Source organism: Conger conger, chromosome 4, assembly GCF_963514075.1.
Source record: "Conger conger chromosome 4, fConCon1.1, whole genome shotgun sequence".
NCBI lineage: Eukaryota > Metazoa > Chordata > Actinopteri > Anguilliformes > Congridae > Conger > Conger conger.
In genome coordinates, this window is record NC_083763.1 from 3,570,251 (window position 1) to 3,591,784 (window position 21,534).

The following is a 21,534-nucleotide window of genomic DNA, read 5'->3' on the forward strand; positions in this document are numbered from 1 at the left end:
ATTGTTTTAAGCCCCTTTTTTTCCTTATTCCACTGGCAAATCTTGAAATTAATCAAAAAGATTTGGCAATACTTTCATCTTATTTAGCAAAAAAGCAATATCAATATAAGACTAAAGTACTTGTTATTTTTTTGTAGCGAGCGCAAGACAGGCACACCACAAAACAATCAGTTTCTATTAATTTGTTGCTAAATGAGACAAAAACCGCCAATGAGGCGATAACTAATTTCAATACTACAATGAGGTGAGAATTTAACTTGTGAAGCAAACAGTAACTTAAAACCACATATAACAGTATTTTCTACTTGAGAAAAAAAAACAGGTCTTAAGTCTTATTAGGGAGGGTGGCCTGTAGCGTAGTGGTTAAGGTGCATGACTGGGACACGCAAGGTCGATGGTTCTGATCCCGGTGTAGCCACAATAAGATCCGCACAGCCATTGGGCCCTTGAGCAAGGCCCTTAACCCTGCATTGCTCCAGGGGAGGATTGTCTCCTGCTTAGTCGAATCAACTGCACGTCGCTCTGGATAAGAGCGTCTGCCAAATGCCATTAATGTAATGCAATGTTATTACAAGACTACAAACGCTAGTCAAGACGGCCATTTTGGGTTTTTTTTCGCAGTGCGGAGAGGCAGCGGGGACTCACCTTGGGCTTGACCTCCCGGGGGGTGGTGGCGGTGGGGGGGCGCGTGGTAGCGGAGGGGGGCCGCTTGGCGCCAGCGGTGGGGGTAGTGGCCTTAGGCATGGGGCTTTTTTTGCCGGGGGCGGCGGAGTTGGCGGAAGAGGGGGGCGGGCGCTTGGGGGCGGCCGCGCCCGCGGATAGCGAGTTCGGCCGCGGTTTGGCGGCGCTCGGTTTGGCGGACGCGGCGGCGGCAGGCTGTGGGATGGACGGCAGAAACCGACAAACAGAAAACAAAAAGGATAACAGAAAATAGAAAGGATAACAGAGGGATAACACAATACAAAAAGGATAAAAGAAAATAAAAAGGATAACAGATGGATAACATAATACAAAAAGGATAACAGAAAATAAAAAGGATAACAGAAGGATAACAGAATAAAAAAGGATAACAGAAAGATAGAAGAATACAAAAGGATAACAGATAACAAAAAGGATAACAGAAAACGTAGAGCACGGGTGATGATGGCGGCAGGGTAGGGCGGCGAAAGCAGCAAAAATCATACAGAATAAACAAAGATGGGTTAAGCCAATCAGAGATTGGTTAATATGCCAGATGCACGCACCCAAACACAGACAGCACAAACGCACAACATCGGGAAAGCAATCCAGCAAAGGCTCTTCACAAGGGAATAAAACCAAATGTTGCTGTCCTATAATCTTACGTGCTACAATATCCTTAAGTTACTGATCATTTGGCTTGCACGTCAGATACAGTACAATCAAATAGAGTCAGTAATTTCAGGTGACGTGAAGCAATCGGCTTTGATTCCCTTTTCACACACTCTCTCTCACACACACACACACACACACACACACACGTTAATAGCATCAGCAGTAGCAATGTGCACAGCGATGAGCAGCACGGTGGTTCTTGCGGCTGCTGCCTGGCTTACCTTGGTCTTCTTGTCTGGGCTGGTGGCATCCTTGCCTGGCGCACTCACCCCGTTCGTCACCGGGGCCTTTCCGGCCGGTTTCTTCTCTGCTTTGTCTCCCTTGTCGGCTTTTTCCGTGTCCGCCTTCTTCTCGTCCTTCTCAACCTTCTCAACCTTCTCATCCTTCTCAACCTTCTCCGTCTTCTCAGCCTGGTCTAACTTTTCTGTCTTTGCCTCCTTGTCTTTGTCTACTTTGTCTACTTTCTCTAACTTCTCGACTTTTTCCACTTTCTCCGTCTTGTCGATCTTCTCTGCCACCTTCTCCGTCGCCTTTTCCTGATGGGCTACCTTCTCCACTTTCTCCATCTTTTCCGCTTTGTCTTTCATCTCCATCTTCTCCTGCTTGTCCAGCAGATCAAACTTGTCTGCCTTCTCCTCCATCTTCTTCTCTGCTTTGTCAATTTTATCCAGGAAGTCCATTTTGTCCACCTTCTCGGTCTTCTCTTTCTCGTACTTGTCCATACTGTCTGGCTTATCCGTCTTCCCAAACATGTCGAACTTGTCCATTTTCACGTCCTTTGTGTCGAACATGTCAAATTTATCCACCTTCTGAACGTTGTCTGTTTTCTCAGCTTTAACTGCGGAGAGAAGCACAGAAAGAAACAGGTTTAAGTTGTGTTAAGTTTTACACAATGACACTTGGACGGAATATACCACTGGAACCCATGGTAGCTGGTCATGAAGCTGGTCTAGCTGGGTATGAACTGGTCAACCAGCTACCATCCATCCCGCTTATCCTGAACAGGGTCGCGGGGGGCTGGAGCCTATCCCAGCATACATTGGGCGAAAGGCAGGAATACACCCTGGACAGGTCGCCAGTCCGTCGCAGGGCACACACACCATTCACTCACACACTCATACCCACGGGCAATCTAGACTCTCCAATCAGCCTAACCTGCATGTCTTTGGACGGTGCGAGGAAACCGGAGTACCCGGAGGAAACCCATGCAAACTTCACACAGAGAGGCCCCGGCCGACCAGGATTCAAACCCAGGACCTCCTTGCTGTGAGGCGGCAGTGCTACCCACAGCACCAATCCGTGCCGCCCAACCAGCTACCAGCAGGGAAGGCCACAGTGGCCAGTATGACCGTGTCCACAGCCGGTTCGAGCCAGCCTGGCCTGAGTGAGGGAGCCTGTCCGACCGGATTAGACGCAGGGCGGCCCTGGACATGATAAACAACGACAGGGCCTTCCTGAAACACACAGAGCCGTGCCAACAGCTCATCCGCATCATCGCAGGGAACAAGAGCAACAACGATCAGCTTATCCCGCCTGACTGCCTCACGCCGTGGCGCGGTGACGCCCAAACCTCGATGAGGCCCCGCGCTCGAACCAAGCGGCCAAAACCGGGCTTCGTTTTTAGAAGCTACGTTTTCGTCGTTGACGTCTCCTTCAAGGGTTCCGATTGTATCTGTACGGTCACGCTAGGACTCGGAACCGTACAGTCCTCTGGGGTCCTCATCACACTTGTCCCTGTGTTCAATCTGCACTTCGCTGTACGTCGCTCTGGATAAGAGCGTCTGCCAAATGCCTGTAATGTAATGTAATGTAAAGAGGCTAATTTCCTGGTCTTGTAGAGAGACGATGCCCACTAGCACCACTGCGGTTGGCTTCAGTTTGGGCGTTTCAGCCACCCTTTCTTTCAATGTAATGTCCATGGTAACAATACGGCGAACATACTAAGCCAATCATTTTTTCCACCCACAGCAATCAGTGTTTCTTCTACATCTAATTTGTCCACAGGTGGCAATTTTCTTTTAGGCACTGTGTTATTATGACAATACAGTCTTACTTTGTGGATGAATCAGGCAGAGTTTACGTCACTGCCAAGTCAGCCGCTTAATGGAGGAGATGCATTCAGCCCCCCTACTGGGCAGTCTCCGGCTCCAAATTGTACAATTGCACTTGACTTCCATGGCTTCAAAACACTTTTCACAAGCCCATGGAAAGTCAGTAGGTGACGTAACAGGTACTAGATCCTGGGTACTGGCCAAGTGCCACAGCCTGCTTGCCTGCCAAACACTTTCACACACAACTAGGCAGAAGAAACAAAATCCAGTGAGTCACACAGAAACCTAACGGCAAAAAAAAGGAGACAACACCGTGTAATTGAACATCACATTACATTACAGGCATTTGGGACAGGAGCAAGGGCGCTGAAAACAAACCCAAGAGGGATGCACAGTTCCACGTGCAGGAAGTGACCTCATAAATAGGAACTTGGACCGTGCAGATGAATCTGTTGAAAGCAATCAGATTAACCTACAGGGTCAGGAACAGAAGAGAGGACGATGTGTTGAAGACTGCGTTTGCATACTTAGATGCGCACTCAGAGGTCAACAAGCCTCCTGTCCTCAGAAACCTGTAACCAATACGTCATCGTGTGTACCTTATATTACATTATAGTTATTTGGCTGACACTTTTATCCAAAAATGATGTACCATTGATTCGACTAAGCAGGGCACAAATCCGCCCTGAAGCAATGTGGGGCTAAGGACTTTGCTCAAGGGTTCAACATCTTGGGGCTTGAACCACCATCCTTCCAGGTCCCGGTAATGTACTTTAGCCACTTGGCTACAGACTGCCCTTGCAGATAACAGATTCTTCTCCACAGTCCCATTAGCCATAGCTAATAATGAGGAGAATTTGTACTCCAGAAAGTAGAGAAATTTCCCACATGAGAAATGCTGTGTATTGTTTTTTTTTGTTGTTTTTTTTGTTTTTTTACTGTGAAAGCATAATCGGATTACATGAAAAGAGCCTTACTTGAAGTCTGCCTTTCAACTGTCCAGCCTGCTGCCTCAAGGCCAGTCACAGGTCTCCATGGCGATCTCAGTTACAGTATACGCTCTATGGTTTGGATAAACACTTTCGTATTGGATAAATACGAACAGACAATATTCAAAGCAGCTGCCGTGTGAAATTCCTTTATTGTGTAAATACCCCTCAAAGGTGAAAGACTTCTTTCGAGTAATTTGCTGAGAAGCGTGTAAATAACTACGCAATACATACAGCAGGCTTCAATTTCAAAGTCCCGGATTCAAAGTCGTGTGAATTTGTTCCAAGTATAAAACAAGACAACAGTAACAGAATAAAACAACAAAGAGAAAGACTGTTGACATGCTCAATGTTTTTATTTCCCTAACCAATGTCAATGGCGCTTTTAAAAAATAAATAAATAAAGACATTCAGCCTTTTAACATAACCTTGTGAACTAGATTGATTATTGAATGGACTAGCGAAATGGCCCGTAATCAACAGGACATTGACCATAAAGGAATCGCTAAACTAATGGAATCCACTTATAGATCGACTAAAAATAATTCAGCTTGTAGTGCGTGGGTTTATGTATGCTGAACACATCTTTGTGCCAGAGAATTGGCAGAAATCTTTCCTTTAAAATAAGATTTGTAAACTATAACAGTCTACAAACTGGCACACCCTTTAGAATTCTCCCTCCTTGTTACTTTATTTTAGAATTCAACAATTGTTGCTAGAAGCTATATCTCGAATTTCCTTTTACCATCCACAAAAGCAAAAATAAAATATTAAGCTCCGGTCAAACTACCAATCACTCCTAAAAATATGACATCCAAAGCATAAAAGGGAAAGCTGATCTGTTTTCCATTAAGTCTATCGCATCACGCAACCGCGAGGAATAAAACGCGCTTTGAAATGGCGTGTATTTGCGGAAACTGTGGCAATAGATAATCCAGTAAACCCGCGGATTATAAAATCAATCCCGACAGCAGCTTCGGTTTATTTGTGCTGGAATTCACTGGCCAAGGAATATCCTGCTTTCACAATTTTAAAGATTATTGGGTTTCCATTTCCCTCCGATCGTCATTTCAACACGCAAAGGATAGCACTGGAAAAATAGCGAATATTTTTCAGGTGTAACAGTTCTGAAACTAACACATTCGAGACGGCATTAATGATGATAATCGATAAAAGTATTTTTTGGTCAGAAAATACTCTCCAGATATACAGCGCAGTCCAAGTATTTGGACAGTGTTACAATTTCCTTTCTTTTGGCTCTGTATTCCAGTATATTGGTTCTGAATTTTGGGGGACCGAAAGTAATTGGACAGTTGGCTTCTCAGCAGTTTCTGATTAGTCAGGTGTATTCAATCGCTGTCTTAGTGCAGGTATAAGAAATCTTCCAGTATGTAGCCTTGATTCTATGCTTTCGTCTGCCTGTGGAGTCTGCTATTGGCACATTTGTCAACCAGAGTTGCGCCAAAACAAGTCAGGAACGGCATTATGAGGTTGAGAAATAAGAAAAAAACTGTCAGAGGCCAAACAGTAGGTTTACTGAAGAAAACAATTATGGAAGAACATTGAGAATGGATGTCAATTCCCTCAAATTAAAGGTGATATTGTGCACTTTAACCTCATATGCATTGTTTCATTTCAATGTGCTGGAGTACAGAGCCAAAAGAACAGAAATGGAACCACTGCCCAAACACTTGTAGACTGCACTGTACGTACACACAAAGACCATAGGCCTATATGGTATATTGTATCATTACCTAGGAACAGGACCCAATGGCACCACAGAAGGATTATCTGATATGCTCAGTTGGTATTAAAAAGGTAGGGAATAGTGTGGACCCAATTAAGAGTGGGAGGACTGGAATCCATTCGAAATAAACCTTCACGTCAAAAAGGCAGAACCGACCAGAGCCTTTTTCTCAGTTGGTTTGGTTGGTGAAGCCACCTGCTTCTCCCGCAACCAGGGCAACCTCACAATTGATTACGCTGACAGACAAAGTCCCCGCTTTGCATAACACATTTCCAGTGATTTGGGGGCAGACCAATAACTGAGAGGGGACAGATTAGTGGGGGGGGGGGGGGGGGAGAGAGAGAGAGAGAGAGAGAGAGAGAGAGAGGACAGGAGAGTGGCTGGCTGTTTCAACCAATGAGAGACAGAGCTTTTGAGCTGACAAAAAAACAACATTGTTAGTACAGACCCCTTATGTAAGCTGGTAATGTGCTCCCCCTGAAATGGGGGAAAGAAGATGGAGGCAGAAAGCAGGGAAGAGGAAGAATAGCAGACTGAAGGAACAGGAAAATGGATGACAAACAAAAAAAAGCAGGTTTGCACCAGAGCAATACCGTAGAAGAAGAGAAGGGACCAGACAGAGACCAGTTTAAGAAAACTGGAGACTGAAAAGGGTGTATTTTTGGAATGGACGCCAGTGTCAAACACGGTAAAATGATGGTGGCAGCTGGTTTCCTACCATGCTGAACCTGACATCAGAAACAGGCTGGGAATGGAAATGCATTACCCTGTAAGTCAGAGATGTTTTCACTGCATTTCAGCCCTGAAGTAGGGGGGAGGAAACTAATGTTCACCCTGCAGAATAGCGGCTTTAAACCAGTCCAGGTCTCTTCAGTCTATCGATATTCAAGTCAATTGATCATGGCCTAAACGACTGCACGCCGTTCTACATTCACCAGAATACCCCAGATCAGGGAGTGCGGCGTAGAGCTAAGAGCATCAGAGCGCCATTCAGCCAGCGGTCATCCCATCATGCACCCTGTTCCTGCTGCATGGCAGAAGCCAAGCCAAGGTAGTACTTGGATGGACCTCCTGGAGACCTCTTGGAAAAACTAAGTTGCTGCCGGAAGTGGTGTTTGGTGGGCCAGTAGGGGGCGATCTTCCCTCTGGTCAAATTACCTCCAATGCCCCAGCGCAGTGATGGGGACACTGTGCTGTAGGAGACGCCGTCTTTTAGACGAGACGTTAAAACCGAAGTCCTGACTCACTGTGGTCATCCCCTGATTCAATTGGCAAAAACACTGTCCTCTCTAGCTCTGGTGTGTGGTGAGCGTTCTGGTACAAAATGGCCGCTGTTGCATCACCCAGGTGGGAGCTGCACATTGGTGGTGGTTGAGGCGAGTTTCCCACCTCATCACTGTAAAGTGCTTTGAGTGTCTAGAAAAGCAATGCATAAAAGCACTGATCTATTTATCACTTGAAGCCTCACGATACAACCTTGTGACTGTCATCTCCGTTTCTCAAGGAATGAGATGTCCCAATTCAACAGGACACAGAGGACCGAACTCTCCTCATCGTCAACAACAGTCTGCTGTCTGAAGTATGGTGTTAATTTCCTTTCAATACGAAAGCAGCCCATCGTGTTTTTACAGAGCTCTGAAGCAGAGGTCAAATGATACCCTGGCAATCTTTCATAAGGAAAATCAGGAAAATCATAAAAAAATATAATGACTCAACAGATTACATAAATAGCAAAGAAAAATCTGTGAGAACTAAGAGTCTCTTGCACAAAGGTCTGAGATGATAATGAGTTGTGAGAGATTGCAAGCAATCTAAACAGCCACAATTAACTGAATCATAGCTAATGCTTGACTGGACTGATACAAACTTGTTAGAAAGATTAAACCAAAGCTGGTGTTCGGTGTCTTGGTGCTCTTGGCATAATGGCTGTGTATCTCAGTTCACTAGAATAACAAAAAAACAAAAAAAGTATTTTAATCTCATATTGAGTCTTATATTGGTAAAAAAAAAGCAAAAAAAAAAATAGCAAAAAGAAAACTAAGAGAGAAAACTAAGATCTTATTACAAGTCTCCCTGGCTGAGATGGCCATTTCTGCAGGGTCCTTAATTCACGAGGCCGTTATGAAACGGACAGGACGTCCACACGGGGAAGCGACACTATCGAAACCCGCTTAGATGGCGCCTCCCCTCAAACCGGCGCGAATATAGATTGTTTTACGCGCCCTAAACGTACTCACTGGTGCTGCAAACACGGGTCCGCTCAGATAAGCGTCAAAGCGCTGCAGCTGGTGGTGCTGCGGTCGGGGGCCAGTCTGTGGCGATGCCCGTGGCACTGTCACATTCAGCCAACCGGCTGTCAGCGCACGCTCCCCGCGGCCAAAAGACAACCGCGCCTGACAGGAAACCAATTCTGCTCGCCCCGCATGAGTGTAATTCCCCTCTAACGAACGGCAACGCTGGAAAAAGGGTCTTAGCAAGTGTTTTTGGGACAGCCAAGAGCCAAGTGGCTACGGTACATGACTGGGACCCGGAAGGTTGGAGGTTCAAGCCCCGGTGCAGCCGTGATAAGATTTGCACAGCTGTTGGGCCCTTGAGCAAGACTGTCCCCTGCTTAGTCTAATCAACAGTAAGTCGCTTTGGATAAAAGCGTCAGCTAAAAAACTGTAACGTGTTTTAGTCTTGTGATGAAAATTATCACATTTCTTTTCTCTGAAGTATTAAATAATAGCTTGCTTTAAGCTGCTTTTTGCTTGACAAGTGAAATTATCTTGTTACCCATTGGCAAATTTGGAAATTAGTAAAACTGTCTCATCTCATTAGCAATCGTTTTGTCTGTTTTTAGGAAAAAAGGAACAGAAATAAGATTTTAATCATGTAAATATAAGGGTACAATGCTAGTTAAGCCTCATTTCTTATAAGACTTATTTTTTTTGTTTTTTTTGCAGTGAGCACCAGCATGGAATATGCACCTCAAAAACTAAAAATTAAGTCAATCTTAAGTATTTAAGTTTCATATGGAGACTTAAAATCTTATTTCTTTTACTGTTTTGCCAATGAGGTAAGGCAGTTTGGCTCAATAACAAAATTTAACCTGTCAAGCAAAAAGTTACATAAAACAAGCCAATATTTTGTACTTAGAAAAAAAAAAGATCTTAAGTCTTATTGTAAGACTAAAATGCTAATGTTAAGACAGACGTTTTTGGCAGTGGCACCGGCTTCTAGAAGCTTCCAACGTCCCTGACGCAGAACCCCTGGGAGAGGGGAGCCAGGGCCCTGCCCTGACACCTCACACGGAAGCTGCGTACGCCGTCATCAATGGCACGCCCACTCTAACGCCAATTAGCCCGTTACGCTGACGAAATATCTTTCCGTGGACACCAACAGCCATTTCCCCCGGGGCAGGGAGGCTATTTCGGAAACTCACACAGCGACGGAAAAGAAAACAGGACCAGAGGGCCTATGAAATGATCTTTCTCATTTTGTTTCATTGCCGTAACCTGTCACACTTTGATTGCTCTCTCTCTCATATTAAGCCTGCCTCCCTCAGCGTGGGGCTCAGGTGAAAATCAGTCATAACTGTGAAACGGCTTCGAAATTAACCGAAGGAGGGGGGTCGGGGGGTTGGGCTGGAGAAAACAGAGACAGTTTACCGTTACTGAACGAGGGTAAAAAGAATCCAGCTTTTTAACGCATTTATACGGCAAGGGCCCGCATCCGCAGATGGAAATGCACTTCAAGGCGATTAGCATCCGGGCGCACACCTGCCTGAACAGGTGTCCCCGCTGCACCACACTGACCGCTGGGAATAAACACGCCGCGACTGTCCTCTAATCAAGCACCGCAAAGTTAAGAGCGAAACAGAGACATCTCACACCGTTTCCTGTTTACCTCCTGTGATATCGTTCACTCAGAGTTTTTAAGAAAATGCTGTGAGCTGTGCTGGCCTTTCAGACTTGGTGCTTTTCAGACATCACGTCTGTCGCGAATCAAACGGCTGATTCAGTGCTGAGTGACCCTGAGACGGTGGTTTGCAGGAGCCACCGGTCCCCCGGGACACCCAGACTCCCTGTGACTGCTGGACCCTAGGAGGCACCGGTCCCCCGGGGCGGCCCAGACCCCATCTCTGCCTGTCCACCGCAGCCTCTCAGGTGGGACGGGCTGGTAAGACTGGGCAGGGAGAGCAGGGTGACGGGAGCGTGGTGAAAACACAGGGGAGCACACTTCACTACGCTTACACTGCTCTGCACACTGCGTTTCCATGGGAGATATGCGTCACACACACACACACACACACACACACACACAGGCACACACACACACACAGGCGCATACGCATACACTCACACACATACATGCATGCGCACGGACACACACACACACACACACACACACACACACAGGCACATACGCATACACTCACACACATACATGCATGTGCACGGACACACACACACACACACACAGGCACATACGCATACACTCACACACATACATGCATGCGCACGGGCACAAACACACACACACACATGCACACACATGCCTGCATGCTCACACATACGCACATGCACACACACCCACATGAAGTCGCACACACAAACACACATGCGCACAGGCGCACACATACACACAAGCACTCGTGCACTCTTGCGCACACATAAAAACACACACATGCACCCGCACACATGCACACGCACACACACATATCTTCAGCCACTACATTAGATGTCTATGAATTAAACAATGTTGTCATACGGTCACACATTCTTTCTCAAAAACAGAAAGCTTAGCAGGCATATTTGTGCTGTGCAATGTTGTTCCCCTGACAACATTCGCCAATAAAGCGCAAGATAAAAATAGAACATCGGCTCAGAACGTAGTCCGCTGAGCCAATACAATGTCGGATAGCTCCGAACAGTTACAGACAGACACCACAACAATCTCGTTCTCGGTTACGCTTCCGTACTGCTTTTTTGCGATCGTATTCATGTTATTGCCAGCCGGACTGCCCAGCGACACAGTGAAGACGGAGATATCACAGAAACGAGGTATTTATAGATCTCTGCCTCGGAGAGTCCGTGGCTCCGCTCTGCCGTCGCTGATCGACCTGCAGCTTGTTTGTGTCTGAGTTCCTTTGTCCCTCCTAGCGCTCAGCTCACACACCCCTTTATACCGCGTGCAAGCTCCCTCCATCCCCGCCGGTCCTGCTCAGAGCCACCGGACCGTCAGACCGGACAGACAGACAGCCAGACAGACGCACTGGCCAACAGACAGACAGACAGACAGACAGACGCACTGACTGACAGACCCAGCAGGCAGGCAGACAGACAGTCTGGAAACAGCCATTTAAAAAAAAAGCAGGCAAGAGGACACACCCCCTCCATAACATCTACGCATAGCGGAAACGTCTCGTCGATAACGACCACATCGAACTATTGCGCACCGATGCAAATATCAGACAAACAGGGCAGGCCAGACAGAGAATCTATGAACGTCCAGGTTTAATAACACAGCCACGCTCTCTCTCTCCCTGTGTGGATGACCTTGAAAACCGAAATCGCAAACACGTGCTACAGTGCTACCCCCGTCGGTCCATTCTCACGTCTCACCACGCGAAGATTCCGCCAAAAATCGCCCGCGTCTCGCTTTCGCCCATCCGCGCCACACGAGTCACCCACACACACACACACACACACGCAACGTCTGCAGGTTAGCTATCGAGCGCCTTCAGGTAAAGACGTCACAGAGACGGTTTTATTGACCTCGGCCGCGGAGGGAGAGTTTGGTTGGACGAGGACGGTTTTTTTCCCCAGCCTGCCTCCGGCGCGGTCCTGGCGAGATTGAGCGCCCGCTTCGCGACGCGTGCGAGGGGGAGGGGCCGGAGGAGCGCGGCGCTCCAGACCGTGTGGAGGCGCGTCGGTCGGCACGTCTGAGGTAATGATCTGAGTCAGGACGAACGACCTGCTCGCTCCCTCACAACCAGAACCGCCATTACCGAGCCAGATGCTACCCCACAGCGCCACGGCATCACTGCTCTCTACCTCCTCTCTCAATCTGTCCCTCTTTCTCATCCTTCCTTCCTCATCCTCCCCCCACTCCCCCCCCCCCCTTCAGAGCCAGATGCCAGCACATCGACCAGGATTGATACGGTTTAGCTTCTAGGTAAACTAAGCAGTAGGCTCACTTAGGGGGTAGGGAAAGGCGAACATTGCCGGGCTGAATGGCCTGTTCTCGCCGTTATGTTAAGTTATGTTACATACAGCACAGCCTCGCTCTCTACCTACTCTCTTAATCCTTTCTTCCTTCTCTTCCTCCTTCATCCTCCTGCCGTCCCCCCCTTCTCAATCCTTCCCAGTCAGGGTTCTTTAAGTCGCACCTTTTATCTGGGGTGTCTAGCTCAATGTTCGGATGATTCAATCAAACCACAGCACGCACACAACCCCCCCCCCCCGGAGCATTGCTCCTGCTCTCTACCTCCTGCCATCCATCCCCCGCTCCCTGATCCTGCCCTGTCATCCCGCTTAGGAATGCTTCAAATCTCGATAAAACACCTGGCACCTCCACACACACACACACACACACACACACCCACACACCCCCCTCCCAGGCGAGGCATCAGGTGTGGGGGCGCCGGGCAGACGCGGGCACAGACTCGGGTACAGACGCGGGCACAGACGCGAGCACAGACGCGGGTACAGACGCGGGCACAGACGCGGGCACAGACGCGGGTACAGACGCGGGCACAGACGCGGGCACAGACGCGGGTACAGACGCGGGCACAGACGCGGGCACAGACGCGGGCACAGACGCGGGTACAGACGCGGGCACAGACGCGGGTACAGACGCGGGCACAGACGCGGGCACAGACGCGGGCACAGACGGAGCGACCTACCCTCCGCCACACTGAAGGGGTTGGAGGCGTGCGCGCCGTTGAAGGCCGGGCAGGCCACGGCGGGCACGGGGATCAGGACGCCCTGCTCCCTGCCCGGCGCCCCCGGCTCCACGGCGCCCTCCGGCGGCGAGAGCGGGAAGCCGCCCTCGTCCCTCTGCTGCAGCGCGCCGAGGGCCCCGGGGCCCGCCCGCAGGTCGGACCTGGCGGCCCCGGCGGACAGCGACATCGTCGGGGGAGGAGTGGGCGGCTGCTCGTCGGCCACGGTCAGCGAGCGCTTCATGGCGGAGTGGGGCCTCCGGGGGCCGGCCCCGGGGGACGGGAGCTCGTCCAGGGGCCCGAACTTGTTGTCGGGGTACTTGTCGGGCAGCTCCAGGCTGGCGGGCACGGACAGGTGGGAGCACTCGGACATGGCGCGGCGCATGGCCTTGCGCTGCTGCTCGGCGCGGCCCATGAAGCAGGGCGCCATGTCGTCCTCGCTGTCCTCCGAGGACCCCGCCGGCCCCGTCGCCGGGGCGACGCCGCCGCCGTCCCCGCCGCCCTCCAGGTAGTTGTCGTTGACGACGCCGATGACGCAGTAGTTGGGCGCCGGCTTGGGGCCGGACGTGGGGCTCCACGCCCCCGCCGCCCCGCCGCCGCTCGGCTTCCGCAGGGGGTCAGAGGTCGCGGAGATGTCGGGGGGCAGGGCCCCGTTGTTCCCGGACCCCAGGAAGGCCGGCGGCTTGCCGGGCGAGGGCGAGGAGGACAGCGGGCTCTCCGGACTCTCCCCGGCGCTGCCCAGCGACACGCCCCCGGCCCCCCGGCCCGGGACCTTCAGCTCTGAGTCCACCCCGCCGACCCCCACCCCTCCCGGGCCCTCGAAGAAGCAGAGCTTGTCCTCGTCGGTCAGCCCGGCGGCCCTCGGAGGCCCCGCCAGGCCCCGGGGGGCCCCCACCTCCCCGCCGTGCTGCCACTCCCAGCCCTGGGGCCCCTGCGCGCTCTGCAGGGAGGACGGCACCTTGCACAGCTCGCTGTACTCCGAGAACGGCCCCGTCGGAGGCTGGTTGGAGAGAGAAGACATCCTGTTCCTCCCTCACTCGCTCGCTCGGTCTCTGTGTTCGCTGCTCTGCTCTCTCTCTTTCGCTCCTCTTTTTCTCTCTTTGTTTTTTTTTTTTTAACGGCGTCTCTCGCTCTCTTCCGTGTTCGGATGTAAGTGTGCGCAGGTGAGGGGGGAGGGGGGTTTTTTTTGGGGGGTTTTTTTTCCGTCAGGCCGGGAAACGTACGCTTGCGTGCGCGCGAGCCGAGGATCGTCTGTGTCTGTCTGCTCGGAGTCGACCAGGAGAAGCACTGAGGCTGAGTGCGATGAGATGCTTTTCGCTCGCTCTCTCGCTCGCTCTCTCACGCCCCCTCCTGACAGCCACTGGTCACATGCCTCCACTCGGGCTGCTCATTGGCTGCTGCAGAGCCACACGTCCCTCCCCCTGCAGGGGGCCTAAACCCCCCCCCCCCTCTCTGTTTTTCTCCCTCTCTTGTCCACGCTACCCCCCGTTACTACCCCATTTTCCATCCCTTTTTCTCCCACTTTCTCTTTCTTTCTCTCTTCCCCCAGCTTTGGCAACCCCCTTCCCCCCTTTCTTTGGAGTCCCTGGAAACAGACTGGGGAGGGGGGGGGGGGGGGGGGTTCCACACGCAACACGCAGACATCTGTACGCTGCGTTTCGAGCTCCCCTCAGGGAGCTGGTCGGCTTGGCGACAGCGTTAGCGCAGTCAGCCGGTGGAAGCGCTACATTCTCTGAATGAACCTGCTGACGCATCTCCCTCCTTCTCTGTCTTCTCCCTCCTTCTCTGTCTTCTCCCTCCGTCATCTCCGCCCCTCCTTCTCCTCTTTTCCTCTCAGGCGCTCTACCTTTTCCATCCTTCCGCTCTCGTTTAACGCCCCCCCCTTCTCCTCCCCTCTCCCCCTCTCTCTGTCTCTCTCTCTCCCTGCGCAGAGTAGAGGGCCGTGCCAAAGCTGAGGGATTTCGGTGTTTTGTTAATTGTGTCATGACGGCTTTGTTGTGCCGTGCTCCGTTTCCTCTTTTCACCGGCAACGGTGCTCTGTGTGGATACCCGCTATAGTGCCACGGATATACTGCCATTCATACGCACACTCACACTCACACACGATCACACACATGCATGTGTGCACACACACACACAACCAACAGACAGAGAGAGAGAGAGAGGCCGAGAGAGAGGGAGAGAACTAGACAGAGAGAGAGGGAGAGAAAGGGGGGGGGAGATATGGAACAGTGCCAGACAGATGAAATCCTGTCCCCTGAAAAGCGTGTTTATGTTTGTCAGCACTAATCTCATCATGAACACAGCCACTGTACACTCTGACTGTGAAACGCTGCAATCCATGCACACACACACACAAACGCAAACACATGCACATACACGCAAACACAAATAACCACAGATCAAACTCAAACAACACTTTGATTCCACAATATCCCACAATGCACGGGGGAACCACAGAAGAAGAGAGCAGTCGCTTCACCAAAGGCATCTGGCCGTATTCCGCCGGAGTCAGAAATCTGTCAGCAATTTGCCGTTCCGAAGAAAACTAATTCAGTTTGCCATGAAAGATTAAAATGAAACTTCCCTTTGGCAGATGGTTTTGGCTTAATATCTGCGGGGAGAAACCATATCACAAAGAGACACCAGGCTACAGAGCTTTAGCCTTCATCCAGCGCTGTGCTGTGCTGTGCTGTGCTGTGCTGTGCTGTGCCAGGAACCTGGGGGGCGGCCCGTACCCTCGTGGCTACGGTGCTTGACTGGGTCCTGGAAGGTTGGTGGTTCCACCCCCAGTGTGGCTACAATGCGATCAGTGCAGCTGTCGGGCCCTTGAGCGAGGCCCTTAACCCCGCATTGCTCCAAGGGCGATTGGCCCCCTGCCTAGTCTAGTCAACAGCAAGTCGCTTTGGATAAAGACGACAGCTCAGGGATTGTAATGCACTGTAATTGGGGAGCTGTAATTGGGGAGCTGACCACAAGGGGGCGTACTGTTCAGAAAGAGGCTCACTTAGCACTCTGTCTACTTTGGCTGTTTCTGAAACTCTTGTGGGGGCTAGAAAATGCAGGAAACAGAAAATATTTGAACACGTCAACAAGCTACCTGCCCATATCGAGCCACTGCCGACAATTCTGCTTCTGAACTATGGCTACTGCGGAAGTATAATAACAGCATATCGTCATAAGAACAAAGGTAATGCAACGGAAATGGGTTCACTTGGAACCAGAACGACAGATAATGGTATGATCTTTAGGAAAATATTCACTATGGTTACACTTTAGTCAATAAAAGTAGAATGCAATCCTATTAAGCAGACAAGACATCACATTACATTACATTACATTACATTACATTACAGGCATTTGGCAGACGCTCTTATCCAAAGCGACATACAATAAAGTGCAAATCAGAACCAGGGACAAGTGCATTGAAAACCCTAAAGGAAAGTATGGCTCCAAGTGGGAGAGTGATCACATAGATAAAAACCTGAACCCTCGTAGAACAATCAAATAAACTGACTGAGTAGCGATACCACAGCTTTGGCAACTAGAACACTCACAATAGTAAAATAATTATACGCAAGCACAATCATAACAGCATATAGCATGCATGGCTAACCAGAAATGACAGGGAGGTAGAATAAGAGTGTAGACAGAACAACCGGGGCACGTGGGATTGTGGAGGGAGGTCTGCGTTCAAGGCAAGGCCACATTACTGCCACTGGAGGAGGCCCTCATTCCCAGGCATCCATCCTGATTTATTTATAACACAATCACAGAGCTCCCTACAACCTGCCTTTAACTGCCAGCGGTAAATTGCCTGTAATTTATTGATGAGATGTTGATAAAACAATGAGCAAGTGCACAGCAATATGCTATAACAACTTGGGATTCCTCTTGGTGCAACGACACAAAGAATATAAGAATACAACGATGGGGTACCAAGGTAATCAGGTAAAAGCATGTCTGCTAAAACCAAGAAAGAAAAGGAGGTCTGCACACTTAATTTGTCGACTTAGATCTACAGTCCTGTAGGTTTTCACTCCAACCCTAACAAAACACACCTCATTCAACAGCTAGAGATCTCATTGTGCTGCTAATTAGTAGCATCAGGTGTGTTTTGTTAGGGTTGGAGTGAAAACCTACAGGATGGCAGGTCTCCAGGAACAGGGTTGGGCAGCCCTGCTCTGGCTGTTGAATGAGGTGTGTTTTGTTAGGGTTTGAGTGAAAACCTACAGGACAGTAGATCTCCAGGAACAGGGTTGGGCAGCCCTGCTCTATCTGTTGAATGAGGTGTGCTTTGTTAGGGTTGGAGTGAAAACCTACAGGACGGTAGATCTCCAGGAACAGGGTTGGGCAGCCCTGCTCTATCTGTTGAATGAGGTGTGTTTTGTTAGGGTTGGAGTGAAAACCTACAGGACGGTAGATCTCCAGGAACAGGGTTGGGCAGCCCTGCTCTATCTGTTGAATGAGGTGTGCTTTGTTAGGGTTGGAGTGAAAACCTACAGGACGGTAGATCTGCAGGAACAGGGTTGGGCAGCCCTGCTCTTCAAGCATGCATTCTCGTTCAACTCCGCAGTGAGACGTACGGACAGAGCTTCCTGTTCCACCGAAGAGTGAGCTCCGCTCAGAACAGTGGTCCAGACGGGTTATCTGCAGTGTCTGTCTCTAGCATCATCACTGTCTGGCTTACGTAAACCGCCTCCCCCCCCCCCACAAACAACCCCCGCTCCCCGTTTTCTGGTGTGTGTGTGTGTGCGCGCACGCGCATGTGTGTTAATTCAGGGGTTGTGGCTGCTGACACAAGGCATTTCAACCAGCCGCTCATGAAGCTGAATGTGCCACACACACACACACACACACACACACACTCACACACACACACACACACACACACACACACTCACACTCACACTCACACACACACTCACACACACACACACACACACACACACACACACACACACACACTCATACACACACACACACACTCACACACACACACACACACACACACACACACACACACACACACACACACACTCTCTGTCGCTCAAACTCCTCAAACCTTAATGAATGCATGTTGCATAATATCCCCGATCCGCCAGTTTATTTACTGCGTGGAATCTGAATAATTTTCATAAGCATTATGCAAGGAGCACAGCGCTGTGGAGGCCAGGGAAAACACACTGAAATACTTTGTGACAATCGCACAGGAGGGTTTGACAAAGGCCCCTGGATGACATCCAAACAGTGGCAAACGATTTCAAAAACACAATCGCGCGACCAACCCGCTCAGCTCAACCTTAACAAAAAAACGCGCGGACCTGTCTCCTCGCAGGACAATTACATAAGTCGTACATGAAAGCCTCCATTTGCATCTCCTCGTGAGCCAAGCTGAATGTGTTCGTGTGGAGAAACCTTCGGAAAGAACAACGCGGCTGACGTCTGGCTCGATCCGTCTGCGCGTCGACGGCGTCTGAATGGAGTCGTTCTCTGTGCGCTGGGTTCACCGCTGCCTTAGCGACACTCTGAATAACTCAGATAACCGAACCGCTGATTACAGCCCGGTTCACTGACCCCCTGAGACAGATACACGCTTCCTTTCAGCAGCGCACTGAAGCATAGCAGCGCCGCCACAACAACATCGTTCTCTCCCCAACGCGAAGAAACGCGCCAGGACATCTGAGGAATATGTGGCTCCACGCTGAAGGAATTTGGGGACCGCTCCCTCGGTTCGAAAAACACAGCCTTCGGCTGACAATGTCCGACTGACACAATGCAGCCATTCTGCACGCCGGCGAAAGCCATGCCATCCTGCACAACACAGACAACCTCTCTCTTGTAAACGGGCATCACCGCAACCAGCCTGTTTCACCACCACAACCACCGAAAACAGCTTGCCTTGTTTCCACACACAAATTGCGAAAAACACATTTACACAGTTAGCAGATAAAACAATAAGAGATAAAAACGCGGACTGAGCAACAGTGGCACTTTTTATCGGCCGTTTAGACAAAGGCCGATATTGATTCAGAACAATGGCCGCCTCAGTGTCGGGAAAGTGCGAATTCATCGCTGGAAAAAGACGACTGCGTTCCCTCCGAATCTCACCGCTGACCTCACGCCGCGACTCATTCTGAGACTCGTCCGCGACCGCAGGTGGACCGGAGCGTTTGTTTCACCCGCCCTCTTCACTGCGACGGCATGAGAGAAGATGGAATGATAAAGGCTGAAAGTAAACGAGTGGGCTTCTTTTTTTCACAGAAATATACTGTGGCCGGTTATTATTCAGTGTCATTCAAATACACATCAAATATTAATTCCCTTCTAATATCGATATGTAGTGCATACTTGGCAATGTAAAACATGTCCTGAATATGAGATTGTACGCATTGCGCACGGTACACATTTAACGTCCTATAGGTGGGCACACACAGAAGAAACTCTGTATGACAGAAAAATCAGGGGAAAAAAAAGAGCTTCTCCATTTACACCTTGGGTGTGAGGAATCCTTTCTGAAACTGAAAAGTTATTTTTAGAAGTGAAAACTAGAAGGAAAGCCCGTTATGGAATGATTCGGGGTGGGGGAGGGAGGGGGGGTGTTGTCAAACCGCGTACTGGGGGTTGGGGGGTTGGGGGGTGGTTGGGGGGAGTAGACCGAGATGCAGCTGCGTTCAGACCTCTTCATTAGCGCAGTCAGCATTATTTATCGCGAGTAAAAGGTGGAGCGGCGGTGTTGAGAGGGATAAATCAAACAGAGGGGGATTATGGGAAGGGAGCAGGGGATGGCGATGCACAGCAAGTCTATTGTGTTTCTATTTTTGTCTGAATCACCCCCCTCCCTCCCTCTCTTTCTCCCCCTCTCTTTCTCCCTCCCTCTCTCTCTCCCCCCTCTCTCTCCCTCTCTCTCTCTCCCTCCCCCTCTCTCTCTCCTCCCTCTCTCTCCTCCCTCTGTTTCTCCCCCTTCTTCTCTCTCCCCCTCCCTCTCTCCCTTTCTCTCTGTCCCTCCATCTCTCTCTCTCCCCCTCCCTCTCTCCCTTTCTCTGTCCCTCTCAATCTCTCTCTACCTTGCTCACTCTCTTCCCCCTCCCTCCCGCTCTCTCACCCTCTCTCTCTCTCTCCCTTTGTCACTCTCTCTCCCTCCCTCTCTCTCCCTCTGTCCCCATCTCTCTCTTTTCATCTCTCTCCCTCTCTCTCTCTCTCTCTCTCTCTCTCCTGTCACACCCCATTGTTTCCATGGTAGCCCCCTTTCCCCGCATCTCCAACGCAACCACCTCCCATCTCCATGGCAACAGGCTCCCTGTCACGGCGACTGCCTGCCGCAGATGGGGGGGGTTACATCGTCTGGGCAACGCGGGGTGCCGGGAGGAAGGGGATGATGAGAGGGGAGGAACGAGAAGGAGAGAGAGGGAGAAAGAGAAGGGGAGGATGATAAGAGGAGAGATGAGGCAGATAATTAACGGGGGATGGAGAGGAGGGAGGGTGTACTACAGAAAGCGTTACTCTCTGGACGAAACAAATCACAATTTGTCCCAAGATAACGTTGAGCCAATCAAAATAATAATTCCACTACGCTCTACAGCTGTATTTATACTTCAGTTGATTCTATCTACAGTAATTCTTAAGAAGCAGTTGATAGTTGTCTGCAGACGTATGACTAACAGAAACTAAATATGTCCTTTGGCTGGGGAGGCAGACGTCTATTCCCTTACTGCCACTGGTGAGGCCAAGAAAGCTGGGCTATATCAAGCTAGCCAGTGACATGTTCAAATTAAGTCACAAAATCTGCCGTTTATGTCACATTTCCAATGGCTTGCAGCAACCACTTTGCATAAATCCAATCATCATATCACATTAGCCTTGGACTTAAACGCTAATGGGTGCCCAGCAAGGGCTAGTATCTTTCACACAGTAAAGAAATGCTATTGCTCCAGACACAGAACACATCACCACACGTACTTTACTGTGACCGCCTAATTTTTTTCTATTAATATTAAGTTGATGCTACGATCGATGACAGGAAAATGTACATTACGGGAATCCTGCTACGGTTGTTCTCTGCACGTATTAAATGTTTCACGTGAGATATTGTATTCCCTAACAGCACGGAAGCTTCTGGAAGGCGTCAGCAGAGTGGTCATTTCAGTGATACGCGAGACGAGACGCATCTGATGCTGAGAGGCTGTAACCGGACCCCGCCGAGAAGTGAAGCAGAGAAGCCCTGGAAAGCTGTTCTGCAACGCCCTGGGATAATGGTGAATGGCAAATGGCAAATGTTTGGCATTTATATATCGCCTTTATCCAAAGCGCTGTGCAATTAATGCTTCTCACTCACCCATTCAAACACACACACTCACGCACCAAGGGTGATTGGCTGCCATGCAAGGCACCAACCAGCTCTTCGGGAGCATTTGGGGGTTAGGTCTTGCTCAAGGACACTTTGACACAAGCAGGGTGGGATCGAACCGG

General features: G+C 50.0%; 1 protein-coding gene across 1 annotated transcript in view; it reads right to left on the bottom strand.

Moving 5' to 3' along the window:
* The window catches only part of LOC133125972 (microtubule-associated protein 4-like), a 35,332-nt gene extending 21,246 nt beyond the window's left edge, over positions 1 to 14,086 (bottom strand). Inside the window, exons 1-3 of the mRNA XM_061237733.1 lie at positions 13,030 to 14,086; positions 1,575 to 2,191; positions 646 to 876 (exon numbers count right to left, since the gene is read on the bottom strand). Of these exons, the coding sequence (XP_061093717.1) occupies positions 646 to 876; positions 1,575 to 2,191; positions 13,030 to 14,086 (1,905 nt within the window). The remainder of the gene's footprint in view (positions 1 to 645; positions 877 to 1,574; positions 2,192 to 13,029) is intronic.
* Between the last annotated feature and the right edge of the window lie 7,448 nt (positions 14,087 to 21,534).